Raw genomic sequence first — 21,848 nt, 5'->3', positions numbered from 1 at the left:
CTATTGTTAATCAGAATATTGAAAAGATTCTTTTACTGATGTGTTTTGACACATGTGCATGCTTAAAAGCATTGCAGAACATCACGGTTCCTATGTCTTTCATATTTGTAAGCTGGAAACCTAGAAGCTGATTCAAAGATATGATGCATACATACTTTCTGATAAGCAGTTTCTTACATAACATCTGATTAGTTTCCCTTTACAAGCTTTGCCAGTGTCATAATTCTAACCATCAAACATCTCAGATTGAGTGATTTGTATTGGGTCACATCCAGCTAGCTAGTGTAAGCAACTTGACCTAAAATATGAAACACTGCTGTACCGTAATTACATATTTAAATCCTGCTTTATCTTTGATGTCAATAAAAGCAATGTGTGCAGAACATTCTTTGACAAAGTGAAGGTGACTGATGCCTATATAAGTGAGAGCTAACATTAAGATGCCTACTTCGTCAAGATGAACAAGCTGCTGCTAGCGGGTACGTTTCTCATAACTCAGATTATAATCTGAGGTCTTTTTGCTTGTGGTGATATTACTCATCTTTTTCCCAAATATTTCTATTTCAGGTTTGGCCCTCCTACTGCATGTGCAGTTAGGTAAGTAAAAAAAAAATATTGCCTTGTAAATTCTAATTTGTTTTTTTCTAATAATTTTTAATAATTAGTGCCCAGTGGACAGAACTACTTATTTGCTGCTAAGTGTAGTGAATGCAGATGGCTTATTTTTCCCAAAAACTTGTCTCAAAGAGGAAGGCTTTTCTGATACTTTCCAAATGCCTTCAAATATGGGGTCTGACCTTGTGCTTGAATAGCTCAATACATATTTTATTGCATGCAATGTTTGGGCCATGCTTCCCCAATGACTTACACCATTTCCCTTGAAAGAGGGTCAGTTAGCAGAGTGTCCTGAGCAAAGATGAAGCACGTTCATCTTCTGCATCCAGCTTCTATGATGATATTGCCTAAGACACATCAAGGCACAAGCTTGACACATACTACTTCATTGTATACGATGTTGGAACCGTGCCTCCCCAATGACTTACGATGTTTCCCCCTGAAAGGGGCCTATTGGGGAGAGTGGTGAAGGTGAAGTATTGTCATCTTCTGCATCTAGCTCCCATTAGCCCAAGACACATAAAGGCACACTCTAAATACATATTTATTCCATGCATTATCATACAACAGTGAAACCACAGGCCTCCTTCCACTATCTCAGCGCTGTGGAGCTTATAAATCTCAAAATCATACAGACATTTCAATAGTTTCAGAAACTCCAATAATCATAGTAATTCAATAAAAAAAACACAGTGATTCAAAATATTAGCTGCCACTTAAAATGCAAAGAAAATAATACACAAATATTACTAAAATGTCCACAGGCACTTATGTACCTCTGAATACTAAAGCAGCGCTACTGTCATTACTTAATTATGACTAGTTTTCATATGATAATGGCATATGAGAAAAGTGAATGATAGATGGTGATAGAGTCTAGAAAGACACAGGTGGTGATCCTAATGCGATATTGTAAATGTGCACCTCACACCAAAATCTTCAAGCCGTGTGTCACACTCCCCTTACAGGTTCTCACTCACTAGTAAGCAAAACATATCAAGCCTTAATGTGTTTCAGGTAACCGTCATCCACATCAATAAAAGGTGGTGTCAGAGTTGTACAGCATCTCCCATAGGTACATATTGTCAGCAACATGAGCTCTCTTATCCATGCATTGTTTGGGCCATGCCTTCTCTTTGATTTTCACTGTTTACCCCAAAAGGAGACTATTAGGAAGAGTGTTCTGAGCAAAGGTGTGAAGCCTTATCTTCTGCATCCAGCTCCTAGGAAGACATAGCCTAAAACATATCAAGGCAAAAGCTTGGAACCCTATATTGCATACAGCAACCGTACTGAGATAGCATTTTGTTACATTACAGCCTTTAGTTCAATGTTTTTTTTAATCTGAATTATATGTGATGGATCAGAACACAATAGTCTAAATTGGTGAAGTAAAATTAGAAAAATATATACATAAAACAATTTTTCAGAAATGAAAAACTGATAATTGGCATGTGTGTATGTATTCACCCCCTTTGTTATGAAGCCCATAAAAAGCTCTGGTGCAACCAATTACCTTCAGAAGTCACATAATTAGTGAAATGATGTTCACCTGTGTGCAATCTAAGTGTCACATGATCTGTCATTACATATACACACCTTTTTGAAAAGCCCCAGAGGCTGCAACACCTAAGCAAGAGGCACCACTAACCAAACACTGCCATGAAGACCAAGGAACTCTGCAAACAAGTAAGGGACAATGTTGTTGAGAAGTACAAGTCAGGGTTAGGTTATAAAAAAAAAATCAAAATCTTTGATGATCCCTAGGAGCACCATCAAATCTATCATAACCAAATGGAAAGAACATGGCACAACAGCAAACCTGCCAAGATACGGCCGCACACCAAAACTCACGGACCGGGCAAGGAGGGCATTAAACAGAGAGGCAGCACAGAGACCTAAGGTAACCCTGGAGGAGCTTCAGAGTTCCACAGCAGAGACTGGAGTATCTGTTCATAGGATGACAATAAGCCGTACGCTCCATAGAGTTGGGCTTTATGGCAGTGTTGCCAGAAGAAAGACATTACTTTCAGCAAAAAACAAAATGGCACGTTTTGAGTTTGCAAAAAGGCATGTGGGAGACTCCCAAATTGTATGGGGGAAGGTGCTCTGATCTGATGAACTCTTTGGCCATCAAAGAAAACGCTATGTCTGGTGCAAACCCAACACATCACATCACCCACAGAACACCATCCCCACAGTGAAACATGGTAGTGGCAGCATCATGCTGTGGGGATGTTTTTCAGCAGTCGGGACTGGGAAACTGGTTAGAGTTGAGGGAAAGATGGATGGCGCTAAATACAGGGATATTTTTGAGCAAAACCTGTACCACTCTGTGTGTGATTTGAGGCTAGGACGGAGGTTCACCTTCTAGCAGTTCAATGACCCAAAACACACTGCTAAAGCAACACTTGAGTGGTTTAAGGCGAAACATGTAAATGTGTTGGAATGGCCTAGTCAAAGAAGAGACCTCAAACCAATAGAAAATCTGTGGTCAGACTTAAAGATTGCTGTTCATGAGCACAAACCATCAAATTTGAAGGAGCTGGAGCAGTTTTGCAAGGAGGAATGGGCAAAAATCCCAGTGGTAAGATGTGGCAAGCTCATAGAGACTTATCCAAAGCGACTTGGAGCTGTGATAGCCGCAAAAGGTGTCTCTACAAAGTATTGACTTTAGGGGGGTGAATAGTTATGCACATTGACTTTTTCTGTTATTTTGTCCTATTTGTTTGCTTCACAATAAAAAAAAACATCTTCAAAGTTGTGGGCATGTTCTGTAAATAAATGATGCAAATCCTCAAACAATCCATGTTAAATCCAGGTTGTGAGGCAACAAAAAACAAAAAATGCCAAGGGGGGTGAATACTTCTGCAAGGCACTGTATGTATGTTTTGAATTTAGAAACCAATGACAAGGGCTGTTTAATGCACAGAGAGGTCATACATGCCCAGCTTGCTGGGTTACCACATCCCTTGCCAGGAAAATAAACTTGATCAAGTGCCTGATTTCTAAATTACAGTTCTCACAACTTGAACCACATTGTTTAGAGAATATTACAAACAACCCGCTTGTCATAATACCTTTGAATGACAGTGCTTGTAACTGCTTGACTCTATGCATCTTGTGAGTGCAGCCCATTTGGGGAAATCTGGTCATCTTTGGCACTACATTAGTGTAAAACTGGATCTAGACAATTAATTTGGCTCCTCATCTGCACCCATATTGTACTTTGAAGGAGAATCTTATACCCAAGAACACTCAGCATTCTTCAGCACATAGGCCAGGAACAGCATGTGCCATCTGCACTGTGCTGGCTACTGCACGGGTGGGCAGCCTAAACAAACCACAAGCTATCCCCACTGCTTAGCATCAGCCCAATCAAACGTCTGGGCTTTTTTCATGCTACAAGTACCTCTGAAAGCCCACTTGCCTCCTTCCTTTTATTACAGGACCATTTTGTATTTTTTTCCTAGTACTAGTTCCTAGTACATGTTTAAGTTTCTAGATGTTTCATAGCTTATTGTTTCTGTGTTCTTGTATACAATTTCCAGTAAAATATGTGAGTTTAGGTAGACTTGCTTTTATTTACATTGAGCTCTGTTCTACAGGGTCATGCATTTATAGATACATGTCTATGCCTAATGCCGCGTACACACGATCGGTATTTTGGTCGGAAAAAGATATAATAGCTTTTCCGACGGGATTCCGCTCAAGCTTGCCTTGCATACACACGGTCACACAAAAGTTCGCTGAACTTTCGAACCGTCAAGAACGCGGTGACGTACAACACTACAACAAGCCGAGAAAATGAAGTTCAATGCTTCCGAGCATGCATCGAATTGTTTCCGAGCATGCGTAGATATTTTGCGCGTCGGAATTGATACACACGATCGCATTTTCGGATAGGAACTTTTTCCCACCGAAAAATTGAGAACATGCTCTTAATCTTTTGCTGGCTGGAATTTGGCCAGCAAAAGTCCGATGGAGCATACACACGGTCACATTTTCAGACCAAAAGCTCTCATCGGTCTTTTGCTGGCCGAATTTCCAAGCTGAAAATTGTGCAAATTTCATTATTTTCCACCATAGAGCATTTTTGTAGAAGTGATTCACTTTTTTAGTGTTGCATTGATTATTATTTTTTCCTTACCTAACCAGGCTCTTCTTTCAAGTTGGTATGCTACTTTACCAACTGGGCCCAGTACTACCCTGGAGCTGCAAAGTATATGCCAGATAATGTGGATCCCTGCATGTGTACTCACCTGATCTACGCCTTTGCCACTATGACCAACAACCAGATTCAGACGTTTGAATGGAATGATCCAACCCTCTATGCTTCCTTCAATGGCCTGAAAAAATAGTATGTAAACCTACATTTTGGATTTAGCCAGTAATTATACTTTATTCAGCTACCAAATAAACAAAACATGGCAGGACAGTTCACTTATAGTTGTAGTTATAGCAGTAGATCACATTAGAAGGATACATGCATGAAGTGACCCTTTCTGGAAAACCTAGCAACAGCAAAATCAACAGGGCTTAAAGGGGATTAGGGGGGTCGCCTGTCTTGGGTCAAGTTGTTGCTGCCACCATGAATGTACAGGATAAAGCATTTTTCACATTAAATCAAGTGAGTGGCTAAGGTAAGGACTATTAAGAAAGGGTGATAGAGGAACGGTTGGGGAGAAACCGGGGGAGTTGCCGGTTGAGGGGTGAAGGACACTGAAGGGACTTTTTTTTTTAAAATCATGTAATCTTTATTTATCTAATAAAATAAAGAACATTAATATACAGTGTCAAAGTACACGCAGGATGCAAAGAGGGCCTTCCTTTCCTCTGAGAATGTGAATATATTCCAATGGGCCCAGGTTTAGGAATAAGCCTCATGCATGTTTTGGGCTGAAAGTAACAGGTTTTCCATCTTGTTCACTTCCTTAATTTTCGAAAGCCAGAGCGAGACCGAGGGAGGTCGCAAGTCTCTCCAATGCAGTGCAATGCACGATTTGGCAGCATTAAAGAGGTGGCGCAAGACTAATTTGTTATATGTTTTCTCCGGAATATTCGAGACATGGAGGAGAAATAGAGCAGGGTCCAATTTTTTCCCATTTTTGGCCAAGACAAAAAATATGTAGTCCCTTTTTCTTCTTGACATCTCCAGCAATTTTGTCTTTCATTAAAGGTTGCAGTTAATGAATATTGTATTGGTTATCAACCACAAAAAATGTCCACCTGTTTTTGTTTACAGCAACAGTGAACTGAAAACACTTCTATCTGTTGGAGGCTGGAACTATGGAACCTCTGGGTAATAAGATATTATTTGTCATACATGTTATTTAAGTAGTCAAAATAAGCTTAACACGGTCACTTACAACAAAACAACATATTGCCTTTATTTCAGGTTTAACACCATGGTTTCCAGTTCTGCAAACCGTCAGACTTTCATCAATTCTGTAATCAGTTTTTTGAGGCAATATGGCTTTGATGGCCTAGATATCGACTGGGAGTATCCTGGAGACTCAGACAGAGGAAGTCCTCCAGAAACCCAGCAGCTCTTCTCTGTCCTGCTGCAGGTATAAAACATTACTTGTATAGTTAAAGGATCACAATTAGGGCAGTGTTTCATAATGTTACAAGAACCTCACATTGTAGATTGCATACTAAATTACCCATTTCAGTTTTTGGGAGAAGAATCTTTTGACCCCAGCCTTGGATATTTGCTTACAAACAATAACCAGGAACCAATTTCATTAGTTTCGTTGCATGGTTAGTACTTTGATTCTCAGGGCCACTATACATCACAATATCACAATCCTTTGCACAAAAAAATTAATTTCACTAAAAAATTTAGCTGTCATGAAAGTCAGTGGTACACCCAATGGGCCTTTGTGCTTTCACAAATTATATCCTACCACTTTCTGCCCTTATCAGCTCATGTTGGTGTTTGCATAATCTGACTTTCAATTGCAAAAAAGTATTAAGTCAATAGCTCTTTGTTATGTTTTTCTAATAGAAACTGTTTTAGGACTAGGTCAGATGGCTGCTTTAAAGTGGATGTAAACCCTCTGCTATACCCAGTGAAGTGAACAGCCTCAAATGATACACACAGATGAAACAAATCTCCCTACATAAGTTTTACATGCATATCTGCTGTCTTCAGCTTTATATATTGTTTAGAAAGTAAACATTGTGTTAGAATTTTTACTTCCTCTTTTAGGTGTGAGAGGGGAGTCTTGGCATACACTGTGTGACAGCTGATTGGAGGAAAGGCACACACCTCCCCTCCACATAGGCAGAGGAAGAAAGAAACATGCAGAGCTGTGCTGTGAATAGATCAGCTCTCTGTTAACCGCTTCAGCCCCGGACAGGGGTGTAACCAGAAATAGCAGGGCCCCATAGCAAAATGTTGTATGGGGCCCCCCTGCAGACAGCCCCCCCCACAGCTGCCCTAGTGTCAATGCAGCGTGACCTGTGCCACATACAGCGTGACCTGTGCCTAATGCAGCGTGACCTGTGCCCCATGCAGCGTGACCTGTGCCCCATGCAGCGTGACCTGTGCCCCATACAGCGTGACCTGTGCCCCATACAGCGTGACCTGTGCCCCATACAGCCTGGTCTGCCTGTGCCCTATACAGCCCCACCTATGCAGAGGAAGAGGCAAGCCACCCGGATCAGCAGAGAGCGGGATTGCCCACTGTAATAGCTTTCATTTGAATTTCCTGTCTTCCCAGGGCTCATCGTCACACCCCACCTCTTGGCCCGACGCCTTTGATGACGTCACATGTCCCGCATTGGATCGGCGTTCTGTCTATCAAAGGCACCGGGCCAAAAGGTGGAGCTATGTGACGTGAGCCTCGGGAACACTGGAAGTTCTAATGAAAGCTCTTACATCGGGCAATTCAGCTCTCTGCTGATACGGACAGCTTGCCTCTTCCTTTCCTCTCTCTTCCCCTGGCTGGGAGACTGTGCCGGCGGTGCTCTTATCCTCACTTGGCCCCACTCGGCTGTGGGTCCCATAGCTCTCACATGGGTCGCTATGGTGGTAGTTACGCCCCTGGCCCCGGAAGATTTTACCCCTTTCCTGACCAGAGCACTTTTCACAATTTGGCACTGTGGCGCTTTAACTGACAATTGCAAGGTCGTTCGACGCTGTACCCAAATGAAATTTGCGTCCTTTTTTCCCCACAAATAGAGCTTTCATTTGGTGGTATTTGATCACCTCTGCGGTTTTTATTTTTTGCGCTATAAACAAAAAAAGAGTGACAATTTTGAAAAAAAAAACAGTATTTTTTACTTTTTGTTATAATAAATATCCCCAAAAGTAAAAAAAAAAAAAAAAAATTTCTTCATCAGTTTAGGCCAATATATATTCTTGTACATATTTTTTGTAAAAAAAATATCGCAATAAGCGTATATTGATTGGTTTGCGCAAAAGTTATAGCATCTGCAAACTATGGGAAAGATTTATGGCAGTTTAATGGCATTTTTATTATTATTATTATTTTTTTTACTAGTAATGGCGGTGATCTGCAATTTTTAGTGGTAATGCGACATTGCGATGGACGGATCGGAGACTTTTGACACTTTTTTGGGACCATTGGCATTTATACAGCAATCGGTGCTATAAAAATGCACTGATTACTGTGTAAATTTTACTGGCATGGAAGGGGTTAACACTAGGGGGCAATCAAGGGGTTAAATGTGTGTTCGCTCAGCATGTTCTAACTGTGTGGGGATGTGAGTGACTAGGAGAGGAGCCATATCGTTTTCCCTACTTTGTAGGAAGAAACAATATGGCTCCTCTCCTCTGATAGCACAAGGATTTGTGGGTTTACTCCCACAAATCCCCATGCTGGCGCTCGTGCACGCGATCGCTCATACCCGGCGGTGATTGTGCCTGCCAGCCATGCGCATCGGGTCCCCCGCGTGCCCTCTCATGGCCGAAAACAGGTAGGACATACCCATACAGGATTTCACCCAGGAGAGCCATTGTTCCGCAGTATATCTGCGTGGTACGGTCGACAAATAGTTAATCTATTTGTAGCAACCTCCCGGATACAAATTTTCAGCTGCTTATATCTCCCGTGTCAGAGAACTTGTCAGAAGTTATCATGCTGATAACAGAGGTCTGAAGCAGCAGTAAGACACGGGACTCAGGGCTTTGGAGAGAGATAAGTAAACACTACAGATTTATGTGCCCAGATCAAATTTCACAAATTGGGTTTACATCCACTTTAAGTGATACATTTTTTTAAAATAGCAAGTACAAATTTTCTTTCTACCTGTGTTGTCCTTTAACATATTATTTTCTACCATACTGTAGAGCATTTACAGTGGTAATGAATTGGGGTTGTTTGCTTTGCTGCTCTTGTTATGATGAGAGATGGAAGAAGTGCTGGCCCTCTTCCTTGTAGTGTGTAACACACTATAAAGATATATTGTAAAAGAATCAGGGAAATCATTTATTAAACACTTTTGAAGCATTCCCTTGGGTTTCTCACAACAATCATAATTAGCAATGCATAGCATTCATTAGTAATGAATAAGAAATGCATGTTACATTTCTTATAATTTACCCCCCCCCCCGCATACTTCAGAAGAGGAAGCTGTGGATCAAATAATGAAAAGAATGCTCATGTTGGAAATGGAAAGCTCCAAAAATAAAGGAGGCCTGGGATACCCTAATTTTACTAACTACTACAGAGCAGCACATTTGGCCAGTCTGTCCAAATACCATGCAAAACAGGAAATCCCATTATGGGTATTTATAGAGGCTTCAGAAAATGACCCTCTATTAATATCAAATTTATTATGGCTTGATCCTAAAGACCGCTTTAAAATTCATAATCCCATAACTAAACACTTCTTATCTCTCTGGGATAAACTAAAAACCAAATATCAGTTACAATCTCCACACAATCCTCTCCTTTCTTTTATCAGAAATCCGGCCTTTTATCCGGCATGGATCTACCCAAATTCTTTTAAAGCTTGGACAACATCAGGCATTCAGACACTAAATGACTTCATAGCATCTAAATCATTCCTTTCATTCCCATCGCTTAGAGAAAAATATGATCTACCAAACTCTGAGATATTTAGATATCTCCAAATCAAAAATTTCTATACACCATTCCTAAAGGGGGATACACCATTATCCCAATTATCCATTTTTGAATCAATCTGTATAAAAGATCCATTTGCTAAAGGTACAATTTCATCACTTTATAATCAATTATATGGAGTAGCAAATCTTAATAGACCCTCTTACGTTCAGAGGTGGGAGGAGGACCTGGGACTAACTTTAGAAGACACGGACTGGTCTAATATATGGCTCACATCTAAGTCATCTTCACCCAACATCTTGGCACTGGAGACAAATTATAAAGTCCTAACTCGCTGGTACCTTGTACCCGCTAGAGTGGCAAAATATTCACCTAATACCTCAGCTCTTTGTTTTCGAGGATGCCCAGAAATAGGCACATATTTACACATATGGTGGACGTGCCCAGTAATCCAAACCTTCTGGAAGGAAGTCTTCGTGATTGCATCTAAAATATTTAAAAAAATAATACAACCAGATCCATATTTAACTTTACTTAATCTAAAACCGGAATGGTTAACACTCTCTCAATTCAAACTTATGATCCAACTAATAACGGCTGCAAAACAAACAGTGGCCAAGGCATGGAAATCTCCTACATTGGTACTAGCAGAAACAATTCACAGAATGAATAATACAATGTCCCATGCTAAGATGGTAGCCATCGATCAAAATCAAATTCCAAAATTTGAAAAACTTTGGCATCCTTGGATAAAACAACAGTTCCAGTCAAATTTCAATGACTCTGTCCTGTTGCCATGGTAACAGATTAAATGACTTACAGAGACACCTATTCTAAGGCTTCAAAAGAGAACTAAAAAGAATAATAAACTGACGAGCGGGACAACCTTGTGGACCATACCTCTACCTTTCAACCCTTTTTCTTCTTTCTCTTTCCTTTTCTCCACCTTACGATTAAAGCTCATTATCAGAATTTATTTGACCTATATACACTCTACTTGTAAACAATATGTATAGTATTTATAAATCATTTAAATACCTACAAAAGTAACTAAGGAAATGATATATATCTTTAATTTAGGTTTACGTGAACCCAATGTTTAATATTTGAAATCTCATGATATTTACCTATATAAACCCTACTGTAAAACAATGAGCTTACTTTATAGATCCTTGTAAACTTACTTTATGTATCTTTATGTATCTTTATAACATTGTATACTCAATAAACTTCTTTTGACAAGGAAATGGAAAGCTCCAGAGATCTGTTATATTAGCCAAAAAACACAAAATACATGCCACTTGTTCACACTGAAAAATGCTGTTGAGAAATATCAGCAGTATTTTTTTTTGTTGGAGGCTATATTGAAGTTTTCTGCTTTTTTTTTTTCTTTTTGTTAAGTCAAATTATTGTTATTACTATTATTAGTAGTATTGAGTCACTGAAGTCATAAGATCAGAATGAGTGCTAGGCAAATAGCATTCACCTGAGGAAAGGACAGTAATAGCAGCCTAAATGTTTCTTTAAGCACAGGTGTTTTTTAAATAGGCAAGCATCCAATATTTGCTCTATATTTAGTTTTTATACAGGTATGGGCAGTTCTGCATTTTATTAATATTTCTTCTCTTCTGTAGGAAATGCATGCTGCATTTGTTCAGGAAGCAAGTCAGACCAACAGACCTCGTCTACTCATGTCTGCAGCAGTGTCCGCTGGCAAGTCAACAATTGAAAATGCATACCAGATTCCCCAGTTATCTCAGTAAGTGCCCAGCAATGTATATGGTGTATTAGAAAGTCTGCCTCCTTCACCTCCTTGGTAAAAACAGTTTTGTATAAATGTTCTTTTTTTGGAAACAATGTTTGAATAAACATTGATGCAAATACTCTTGGGACTGGATGAGATGCAAGATTATCTGCTATATCCCAACTGAACTAAATGTGTACATTTTATCCAGTTCCTATGCAGACCATAAAATAAATGCCTATGAGGAATCACATATTACTAATGGTGTGTGAAGTGGAACAGGCACCCACTGGTTAAGTGTATTTTGTTTACACAATAATTTAACTCTGTAATGATCATTAGCCTTAAAATGACCATTCCTATTTAGTTTAAATATCCTAGCCTGATATACCATTATTTGAAGGTAAATTAAGACCAGCAATGTCGCTAGGCCCTTGTACCCGGGCAAGCACCTCAGCACTCCTGGCAAATAACTCCGTTCTTCAGTCTGTGGTTGCCATTATTGTACAAGTGCCTACAATTATACTCCATATATAATATGTTTTGCGCCTGTGTATACATGATGTACTTTGCTAGCTCTCTGTAATCCCGTTCAAAAGGTAGCAAATAGCATAGTGGTGACAGAGTAGGCACCCCATGTAGCACTATATCAGCAGCCAGTTTTTCTCAGCGTGCCTTCTGCCTCCAACAGGGCTGGCACATTCCATTTCCTAAATGATGCACCCACTTCTGTGTGGGTCAGGAACAGAAAGCAGCAGGAGCAGTACTGGAATGACAGTCAGATGGCTGCTGCTAGCTGCTCCAACAACAACAAAGGCTAGATGGGGGCTATAGGTAATTCCTATTTGGGACTACAATTCCTTGATGGGGGGGTTGCTAATAATCATTAATGGCTGATTTATTTACAATGGGGGGCTATGGATGTTATGATAGCTGTAGCAATTTACGATATATTATAATGGTGGATGGAAGATTCAATGTTTAAATGGTAGCTGTAGCATTCTACTTTATATTATTTCTAAGGTTGTATGGAAGATTCTATAGTATATTATAATGATGTTATGAGGTTTAAATGTTATAAGATGGTTGAAGAATTCTAATAGATATTATAATGGTTGCTGGAGAACTCTATATTATAAAAATGTCAGGAGGATTCTGTGACATGTTATGATGGTGATTGGAGAAACAGTGTATGTTATAATATGTTATATACTGTATATTATAAAAGATTAGATATTATAATGATAGCTGGATGATCTACTTTATACTAAAAAGAGAACTAGAGGGTTCTATGTTTATGTGCTATAAAGGTGGCTGACAAATTTTATGCAAATTATATTTTTTTTGGTGGATCAAGGAATATACCATTAAAGTTGCCTAGAAGATTTATATATAGAACAATATTTATCTGGTTTTAGAATAATAAACCTATTTTCCCCAGCAGAATTTGTAGTATTTAATACATACTAAATTGTTATCAGTGTTCAGTTTCTTTCTCTAGGAAGATCTAGTAAATTAATAAGTGTAGGACAGCAAACAAACATATCCACAGAAGAAGTTCCTGAAAAGCTCAAATGCTTAACATTCAGGGGTGATATAGAGATCCCTTATAGTTACATATTTAGGCTGAAAAGGACATATGCCATCACATTCAATCAAGTAAATCTGCCAAATTCAACCCCAGATTTACACCCATATTGCCTGCATGTTTTAGCCCCCAAATAGAGTACTTACATTTATCCACATGGAACTTCCATTGCCCTGTATTCACTCAATCATATATTTTTAGTTTAACAAATTAAGACACGTTCCATGGACTGTATTACGCAGTGAAGATTTGTGTCATCCACAAAACAGAAAAAGTATAATCCCAATTTAAATATTATTTTTATACTGTACATGTTGAATTTTCCCCACCATGATGTCCCTACCAGATTTTCCTCTTGCTTACTCCACTACTATCTGGACCCTTTTGATCTACTTTACAAATTTTCCCCTATGGTGAAATTTCATTTGCAATGTATATGTGTTATTTTTATCAAAAGTCTGTGATAAAATATAAGATTTTAGTTCAAGAAAGTTTTGGTATGAAACCGTGCTTTAAATTCTGCAAAATTCTATTTAGAAAGGCATTAATGGTTATGGAAGTGAGTCTTATTAAATTCTGTTCCTTTAATAGATACTTGGACCTCATCAATGTAATGACATATGATCTACGTGGTTCATGGGAAGGGTTCACAGGAGAGGACAGTCCCCTTTTCCAGGGCCCAGCTGATCAGGGTGGTTATATCTACTTCAATGTGGTATGTTTTATTGATCATCTTTTATGTATTTTACAATCTATACTTTTTCCTTAACAGATTTATTCATTTTTTTAAATCATTTTCAGGATTATGCTATGAATTACTGGAAGAATAATGGAGCTGCACCAGAAAAGCTTATGGTTGGGTTCCCAGCCTATGGACGAACCTTCACACTCTCAAATCCTTCTAACAATGGCCTTGGTGCCCCAACTTCTGGTGGAGGTCCAGGTGCAAAATATACACAGGAAGCTGGATTTATGGCATACTTTGAGGTACACTGATTGCGAACATTTTTTTTTTTTAATTGACAATTTTTGTTAGTTTCTTTTTCCAAAATACAGCAAAACAAAAGTAAGGGTTGCAAACATTTTTTTAATGCATGGTGCATTGTTATTTCTTGCATAAAGTTAAAATCTGTTCAAAACTGTGTTGGCTTGTTTGTTGAAAACAGAGGTAGGCATTTGTTGCTTGTTTGTATGAATATGTAATAAACACAAAAACTACAGTTTATTTCAAATTTATCTGATTTTGTGTGTTTCCTTTGGTAGGAAACATGCTTGAACCCAGTTGTATAGCCATTCTCTTTGCTGTGATTGTGACTGGTGTCTGCCAGTTGCGCATTTATTTTTAAAAATGTTTAAGGGAAAGCAAGAAAATGAGTATCAAAGGGTTAAGGTGAGCTTATAGTGTTAAAAAGGGCAGTGGTGCTAGCTCAGTGATTTATAGGAAGGATATAAGCACAGATTATATCTTGACTAAAAAACCTGACAATTGCCTATTATGTCACTTTTTAAAAATGTAAACTTGCACATGTATCTCCTACCATAAATTCCAACAATAAATATCCTGGCTGTGTTACAAATAAACTATTTACAAAGAAGACATGATGAAGTGTTACTCATTCATTTCTATATTCCCACAGATCTGTGGATTTTTGAATGGAGCTACAGAGGTGTGGAACAGCCCACAAGAAGTCCCATACGCCTACAAAGGAAGTGAATGGATTGGATATGACAACCCTAAGAGTTGGAAGATAAAGGTGAAAATTAATAGATAGATAAGGTTGGGTTATTCTATGATAAATGGAGCATATGAGTTTAAGGATATGTAGGGGTTGATTTACTAAAACTGGAGAGTGTAAAATCTGGTGCAGATGTGGATAGTAGCTAATCAGCTTCTAACTTCAGCTTGTTCAATTACACTTTGACAAGAAGAAAACTGAAAGCTGATTGGTTTCTATGCAAAGCTGCACCAGATTTTGTTCTCCCCAGTTTTAATAAACCAACCCCATATTTTGTTGATTTTGTTGGCTTTATATATGTTTTAACAATGGTTTTAGTGATCTTTCTATTTCTGTTTATTCATTAAAGTAAAATTGCTTGTGGCTTCTATCTCATATAGGCAGAGTGGCTAATGAAGAACAACTTTGGAGGTGCTATGGTATGGGCTCTTCCCCTGGATGACTTCAGTGGCACTTTCTGTGGTCAAGGCAAATACCCTTTGATGAACACACTGAAATCCAGTCTGGGGATATCTTTCCCAAGTGAGTATTCTGCATTATGTACATAAAAAGTTTTAAGGCTTGTTTGGCAGTGGAATTCTAGTTTAGGCACATTGGACTATTCCAGTCACTAGTTATTAAGTTTAGGTGCTATTTTTCTTTTTTTCAGTCATGGTAACCTTTATATTATAACATCCACACAATTATAAAACAATAGGAACAAGAACTCTGCTCAAATAAGCTGCTACTGTTGATGTAGACAATATAGTGTACAAGAAAATAGTAAAAACCTTCGCGCCAGTGGTGTCGATAGCAGATAATATATATGAATTACATATACTGGTGATACATCTAGTAAGAAAACATTCCCAACAATAAAGAAAATTTGTGGAAATATATAAACAATCAGTGTAAGCTGCTCCCCAATTTTTGAATAATCAAAAAAATAGATAATCAAAAAAAGGAATGTAAGGAAGATAGGGGGCGCTAGATACCATACTATTCAAGTGCTCTAAATAAATAAATCTCCTGCATTACCAAAAAAATGGAAATGTAAGAAAGCTAGGGGGCGCTAGATACCATACTATTCAAGTGCTTTAAATAAATAAATATCCTGCATTACCAAAAAAATGAAAAACATAATAATGACAAATCATAATTAGATTACACATTGGAGTGCCCACAATAGTGAAAAAAATATATAGTGATTGATTGTCCACATAAAAAAGTGTTTTGAAGTGGTTGAAATGATATCTTTCAATAATATCCCAATCTTGTTGCTGTAAACGAAAGGTTTTCCATCACCAAAGGAAAATAAGAAAAAGGAAAACACCTCGAAGTAGTAGATATCTGCTTACCAGATACCAATGACTCCTTTAGTTAAAAAGAGAGTCACTAGCGCTTGTGCAGGGTTGTGCCTGCTCACATGGATGGCCGGACTGTGGTTGGTATTATAGGCATGGATCGTTCCCGTCAAGCTCATTCGAGATAGGATAAGGATACATAGGAAACAAAAACAGTCTCCATAGCGTAAAACCATTTATTAAAAAAGTGAACAAATTAAAAAGCCAAATGGCCGCTTACATTGGTGGGTGCCTACCCGGCACTGGGGCTGCTTGCATGTCAGGGTGACTTCACAGTCAGAAAAAGCCTTTCATGTCTCCTCCACGCTGGCGTGCGTTCCAGCTTACACAGGGGGGCAGCCAAAGGATCCGGATGTTGTTGGGTGATAGGACATGTGACCACGTACCGCTCCTACGTGGTCACATGTCCTATCACCCAACAACATCCGGATCCTTTGGCTGCCCCCCTGTGTAAGCTGGAACGCACGCCAGCGTGGAGGAGACATGAAAGGCTTTTTCTGACTGTGAAGTCACCCTGACATGCAAGCAGCCCCAGTGCCGGGTAGGCACCCACCAATGTAAGCGGCCATTTGGCTTTTTAATTTGTTTACTTTTTTAATAAATGGTTTTACGCTATGGAGACTGTTTTTGTTTCCTATGTATCCTTATCCTATCTTGAATGAGCTTGACGGGAACGATCCATGCCTATAATACCAACCACAGTCCGGCCATCCATGTGAGCAGGCACAACCCTGCACAAGCGCTAGTGACTCTCTTTTTAACTAAAGGAGTCATTGGTATCTGGTAAGCAGATATCTACTACTTCGAGGTGTTTTCCTTTTTCTTATTTTCCTTTGGTGATGGAAAACCTTTCGTTTACAGCAACAAGATTGGGATATTATTGAAAGATATCATTTCAACCACTTCAAAACACTTTTTTATGTGGACAATCAATCACTATATATTTTTTTCACTATTGTGGGCACTCCAATGTGTAATCTAATTATGATTTGTCATTATTATGTTTTTCATTTTTTTGGTAATGCAGGATATTTATTTATTTAAAGCACTTGAATAGTATGGTATCTAGCGCCCCCTAGCTTTCTTACATTTCCATTTTTTTGGTAATGCAGGAGATTTATTTATTTAGAGCACTTGAATAGTATGGTATCTAGCGCCCCCTATCTTCCTTACAATATAGTGTACAAATTGGAAAAGTTCAGTAGACTTAGAGAGATGAGACATTAGAGTTATATTCCTTAACCAAAATGGAATTCAATAAAGTTAATAAAGACCTGCAGACTTGGTGATTATTTGATGGTATGTGGAAGGGTTCAAAGGAGGATTACCTAGTGCAGGATAACAGTAATACAAAATATAGTGTAGCGCTATGTGCACATATAAACAGTGTATCAGTTATACCTAAACAAACAAAAAATGTTGTAACACTAGGAGATACAAATTGACGTAAAAAGTGACTACAGTGAATAAATAGCGTGAATCAAAAAATATGAAATTAGACAATGAGTCTAAAAAACATACATGTGTGGTAAGTCAAATAATATAGTCCATAAAAAATTGACAATTATATTGATGATAAAATAGTGGAATAGAAAACCACCACCAAAAAGTCTATAAGTATTAAAGTGCTAAAAAGTAGAAAAAAACTCCCGGGATTTCCACGTAAACGGAATTGTTCACTTCTGGCAGATGAATAAGAAGGAAATCACAGATGGGTGGAAGATCAAAATGAGTGACAGGACCATCACCGGAGCATCAAAAGAGGCTTACCAGAACCAGATGACTTGAGAAGACATACGTCTTACAAGTCTCAGAAAGCTTAGTGACCACCAGGTCTGGCGAGATGAATCGTCAAATTATCCTCAACTTCCAAACGGGGGGGAAGGGGTCTCACCACAGCTTTTAATCGTCCCCAAGACAGTACAACAGGCCCAGTGGATGTTTCAAAAATCATGCGAGAAGAAAAGCTCACATGGCATGATAACGTTTAAAAGCAACAATTTATTAAAATGGTAAAAATAGAACACTCACATGGTAGGAGATCAAATACAGCTCATATAGAATCAAAATATAATCGCGGTAATCGTAAGGGGTCCACCCGACATGTTTCGGCGTACAAAGCCTTCATCTGGGGTGTGGAGCCCCCCCACCTTACCGCTATTTAAACAAGAAATGACCCCCGCTGGGGGTGTCACGATACCGGAAGTGATGCAATTGATATCACTTCCTGGTAATTCAGGACAATAATATTTAGCTATCTGTGTATGTAGAGTGAAAGGGGCAATAAGCGGTATTATACCGCTATCATTAACAGATAAAAATGCAAATTCTATATTAAGAGTTTAGGCTGGACGCTAGGTGTTCAGGTTCAGAAACGAACCGAGTGCGTGCCAAGCCTCTATTTCGATATAGCCAGATCTCATTGGCCAAAGCGCCGTCCCGCGCCGACCAATAGATCCAGCGTATGCGCGATGACGTCATCCGCTGTGTTACTGCGGCGGCAGTGCGCTCCACTCTTAGGACCAGACCTCTCTCTCATATCAGCCATCACAACGCTTCCTGGAATGGAAAACAGGGCGCTGATAGGCTAGAGAGAGCCGGAAAGAGGTCATGATGATCTGAGACTACAATACAAGTGTCAGCAAAGGTGGAATGAAATAAAATGATGTTTAAATGGTGTTATAACATCGTAAAATAAATGACATGACTAATTGAAGTGATAGAGGGGACGGCAAGCATGGCCAAATAGTAATTGGAGATATTAAATAGGAAATTAAATTTAGGAGTGACACCGCCAGTGAGGGGCACCGCGTGCATAATGGACCATAAACCTGACAAGATCTCAACAAGAAGAGACATGTTCCCTATAATAATGACTATAAAAAATCAAAGAAATATAACTCATAATATCAGATGGATTAAGATTAATATACAAAGTATTGATCTAAATATATCTATAGGTAAATCCAGATTTAATATTGGTACCAATAATGGTGACTAAGTATATAAATTTATTTGTAAAAAATTAACTAAAAATTAGAAAAAAATTAGAAAAAAAGGGGAGAAAGAGAGACTGAGAACTAGATAACTACGCTCGATTGATAAAAGAATTAATGTCCCACTCCACGTTAATACCTTGCGGAAAGTGGGACCCCAATTCGTAAATCCAATAAGTCTCCAAGCGGGAGACACCCCTAAGGGTCGAACCACCCCGCCAGGGGGCAACATATTTATCAATGATGAGAAACTGCGTACCCTCAGGATTTCTGTCATGGAATTCCCTATAGTGTCGAGGCACGGTGTGTTTGGTGCTACCTGCTTTAATAAGGTTGATATGTTCAGATACTCGTGTGGTGAAAGATCTAATAGTTTGTCCCACGTATTGTTTACCACATGGGCAAGTTAAAAGATAGACAACCCCCGTGGTAGCGCAAGTACAAAATTGCTTGATCTCGTAGGAACGGCCAGTCACAGTAGAAGAGAAACTGTGACTCGCCCTCTTGCCACTGATGTTAAACTGACAAACCAAACACTTTTTACAAGGGTAGAAACCGATCAAATTATGAAAAAAGGAAGGTTTACTCGGGGGGTTGATAACATTGGGTGCCAACTTATTTCGGAGAGATGGAACGCCTCTGAAAACCACCTTGGGGGTTTCGGGCAAGAACGGGCCCAAAACCTTATCAGTTTTAAGGACATCCTAATGGTGTTCAAAAATTTTTTTGACATGCTTATGTTGGATGGAAAAGGACGTCAGAAAAGATTATTTAAAGTCCTCATTTATTTGTCGAGGTTTATCCTCAAGTAGTAATTGGCGGTCTATCAGACAGGCATTGTTAATCTCCTTATCCAAATCGGAGGGGTTGTACCCCTTCTCCAGGAACCTATCCTTAAGAGACGCAGCTTGGATCCTAAAGGTGTTAAGATCAGTGCAGTTCCTACGTAATCGTAGGAACTGGCTTTTGGGAATTGATCTGATCCAAGGCGCGTGATGGCAACTATCGGTGGGTATGTACCCGTTCCGATCGGTAGATTTAAAGTAGGTGCTGAATATAAATTGGCTTTCTTTTCTTTCAATAACCAAGTCCAAAAAATGGACTGAGGTAGTACTTGATTCAAATGATAGAGCAATATTCCTGTTGTTATTATTAAGGGTCGCAATGAAATCGGCTAGACTGTCTGGACTACCAGTCCATAGGAGGAGGATGTCATCTATGTACCGAGCCCACAACAAGAGGTGTGGGTTGCTCATGGCATAGACGACATCCTCCTCCCACTTGGCCATAAATAAATTGGCCAGACTGGGAGCGAACTTAGCTCCCATCGCGACCCCCTTATGTTGCCGGTAGAATCGACCATCGAACCAAGAGTAATTGTGTTGAGTTGCAAACTCAATTAGTTCAATGATATAATCCACCTGGGGTGAAGCGAGGGAATTTTATTGTGACGTTTGTCCCCACTGGGATGATTTTCCCTCACTTCCTGTTGGGACAGGAGGTGCAGTGAAATCTCCCCACTGGTGACACAGTCAGAAACAAAACACATTTTTGCAGTAAAAGGGAAATAAGTTAGAACCTCTGTCAGGCAATGATTACTGTTTGTGACTTCCTGCCCCAGTGGTGACCACTCTCTTGTCCTGTTTTTTTTTTTTTTTTTACTACTGTACTGCTGTCCAGACAGTCAGTGCGACAGGAAGTGAGGTAAAAATTTCCTAACAAGCTCACAGACAGCAATAATACTTTGACAGATTTACAAATATACATTTTAAAGGCTATCTGTTAAAAATGTTTTAGCTTGAGTTGATCTAGATAAGTTATAAATAACTAAACTAGTAAAATTCAATGATGTAACAAACCAAACACACATTTAGCAAAATACTGACTTTACAGGTGATTGTAGAGTATATAATAAATTATATAAGCAGTCAAAAAGAACAACCGTGGCTGGCTGTCTTCTGTAACATAAAATTACTTTTTATTTAATAAATCATTGTATTACAGATTTTCTGGAAAAATCAAACCTTTATTGTTCGTTTATAGCATAACAGCTAGAAAAGCAAACGTATACATAGTTTGAAACAATACTTTGCACGATATGTACAATTATTAAATTATTATTTTTGACATGATCTCTTAATCAGATTGCCAGACGCCAACTATAACAGTAGCACCAGCATCAACAACTGTAAACAGCGGGAGCGGAAGTAGCGGAGGCAGCAGCGGCAGCAGCAGCAGTGGTGGCAGCAGCGGAGGCAGCAGTAGTTTCTGTGTCGGAAAAGCAAATGGTCTTTATCCAAACCCAAATAGCAAAAGTGGCTTTTTTAACTGTCTAAATGGAAATACCTACCAGCAATCCTGCCAGACTGGTCTAGTGTTTGATACCAGCTGCTCTTGCTGTAACTGGGCATAAAAGCATCTTCTAAAATGTCAATAAACCAATATCCAGTGTTTAATAAAAATCAATGAATTACAATCTCGCGTGAATGTATGTAATTATGAATTGATAGATGTTTTATATATATATATATATTACAATGGTTTTACCCACTGCTAGTGATTTATTTTCCTTGTCAAAAGAAGTTTATTGAGTATACAATATTATAAAGATACATAAAGTAAGTTTACAAGGATCTATAAAGTAAAGTAAGCTCATTGTTTTACAGTAGGGATTATATAGGTAAATATCATGAAATTTCAAATATTAAACATTGGGTTCACGTAAACCTAAATTAAAGATATATATCATTTCCTTAGTTACTTTTGT

At 38.7% G+C, this 21,848-nt stretch overlaps 1 protein-coding gene across 1 annotated transcript; it reads left to right on the top strand.

The window, feature by feature from the left end:
• The first annotated feature begins 353 nt into the window (after positions 1-353).
• Positions 354-21,557, top strand: LOC141128583 (acidic mammalian chitinase-like). Its single transcript, XM_073615949.1, has 11 exons — positions 354-479; positions 568-597; positions 4,774-4,975; positions 5,861-5,917; positions 6,014-6,185; positions 11,309-11,433; positions 13,598-13,721; positions 13,808-13,993; positions 14,644-14,760; positions 15,123-15,264; positions 21,226-21,557. The coding sequence occupies exons 1-11, from the start codon at positions 458-460 to the stop codon at positions 21,492-21,494; spliced, it is 1,446 nt and encodes a 481-aa protein (XP_073472050.1). The 5' UTR covers positions 354-457; the 3' UTR covers positions 21,495-21,557.
• The last annotated feature ends 291 nt before the right edge of the window (positions 21,558-21,848 follow it).

The sequence above is a fragment of the Aquarana catesbeiana genome, linkage group LG02 (genome assembly GCF_042186555.1).
Source record: "Aquarana catesbeiana isolate 2022-GZ linkage group LG02, ASM4218655v1, whole genome shotgun sequence".
NCBI classification, from domain to species: Eukaryota; Metazoa; Chordata; class Amphibia; order Anura; family Ranidae; genus Aquarana; species Aquarana catesbeiana.
The sequence above is the reverse complement of the archived record's forward strand: the minus strand, read 5'-3'. Positions and strand labels throughout refer to the sequence as shown.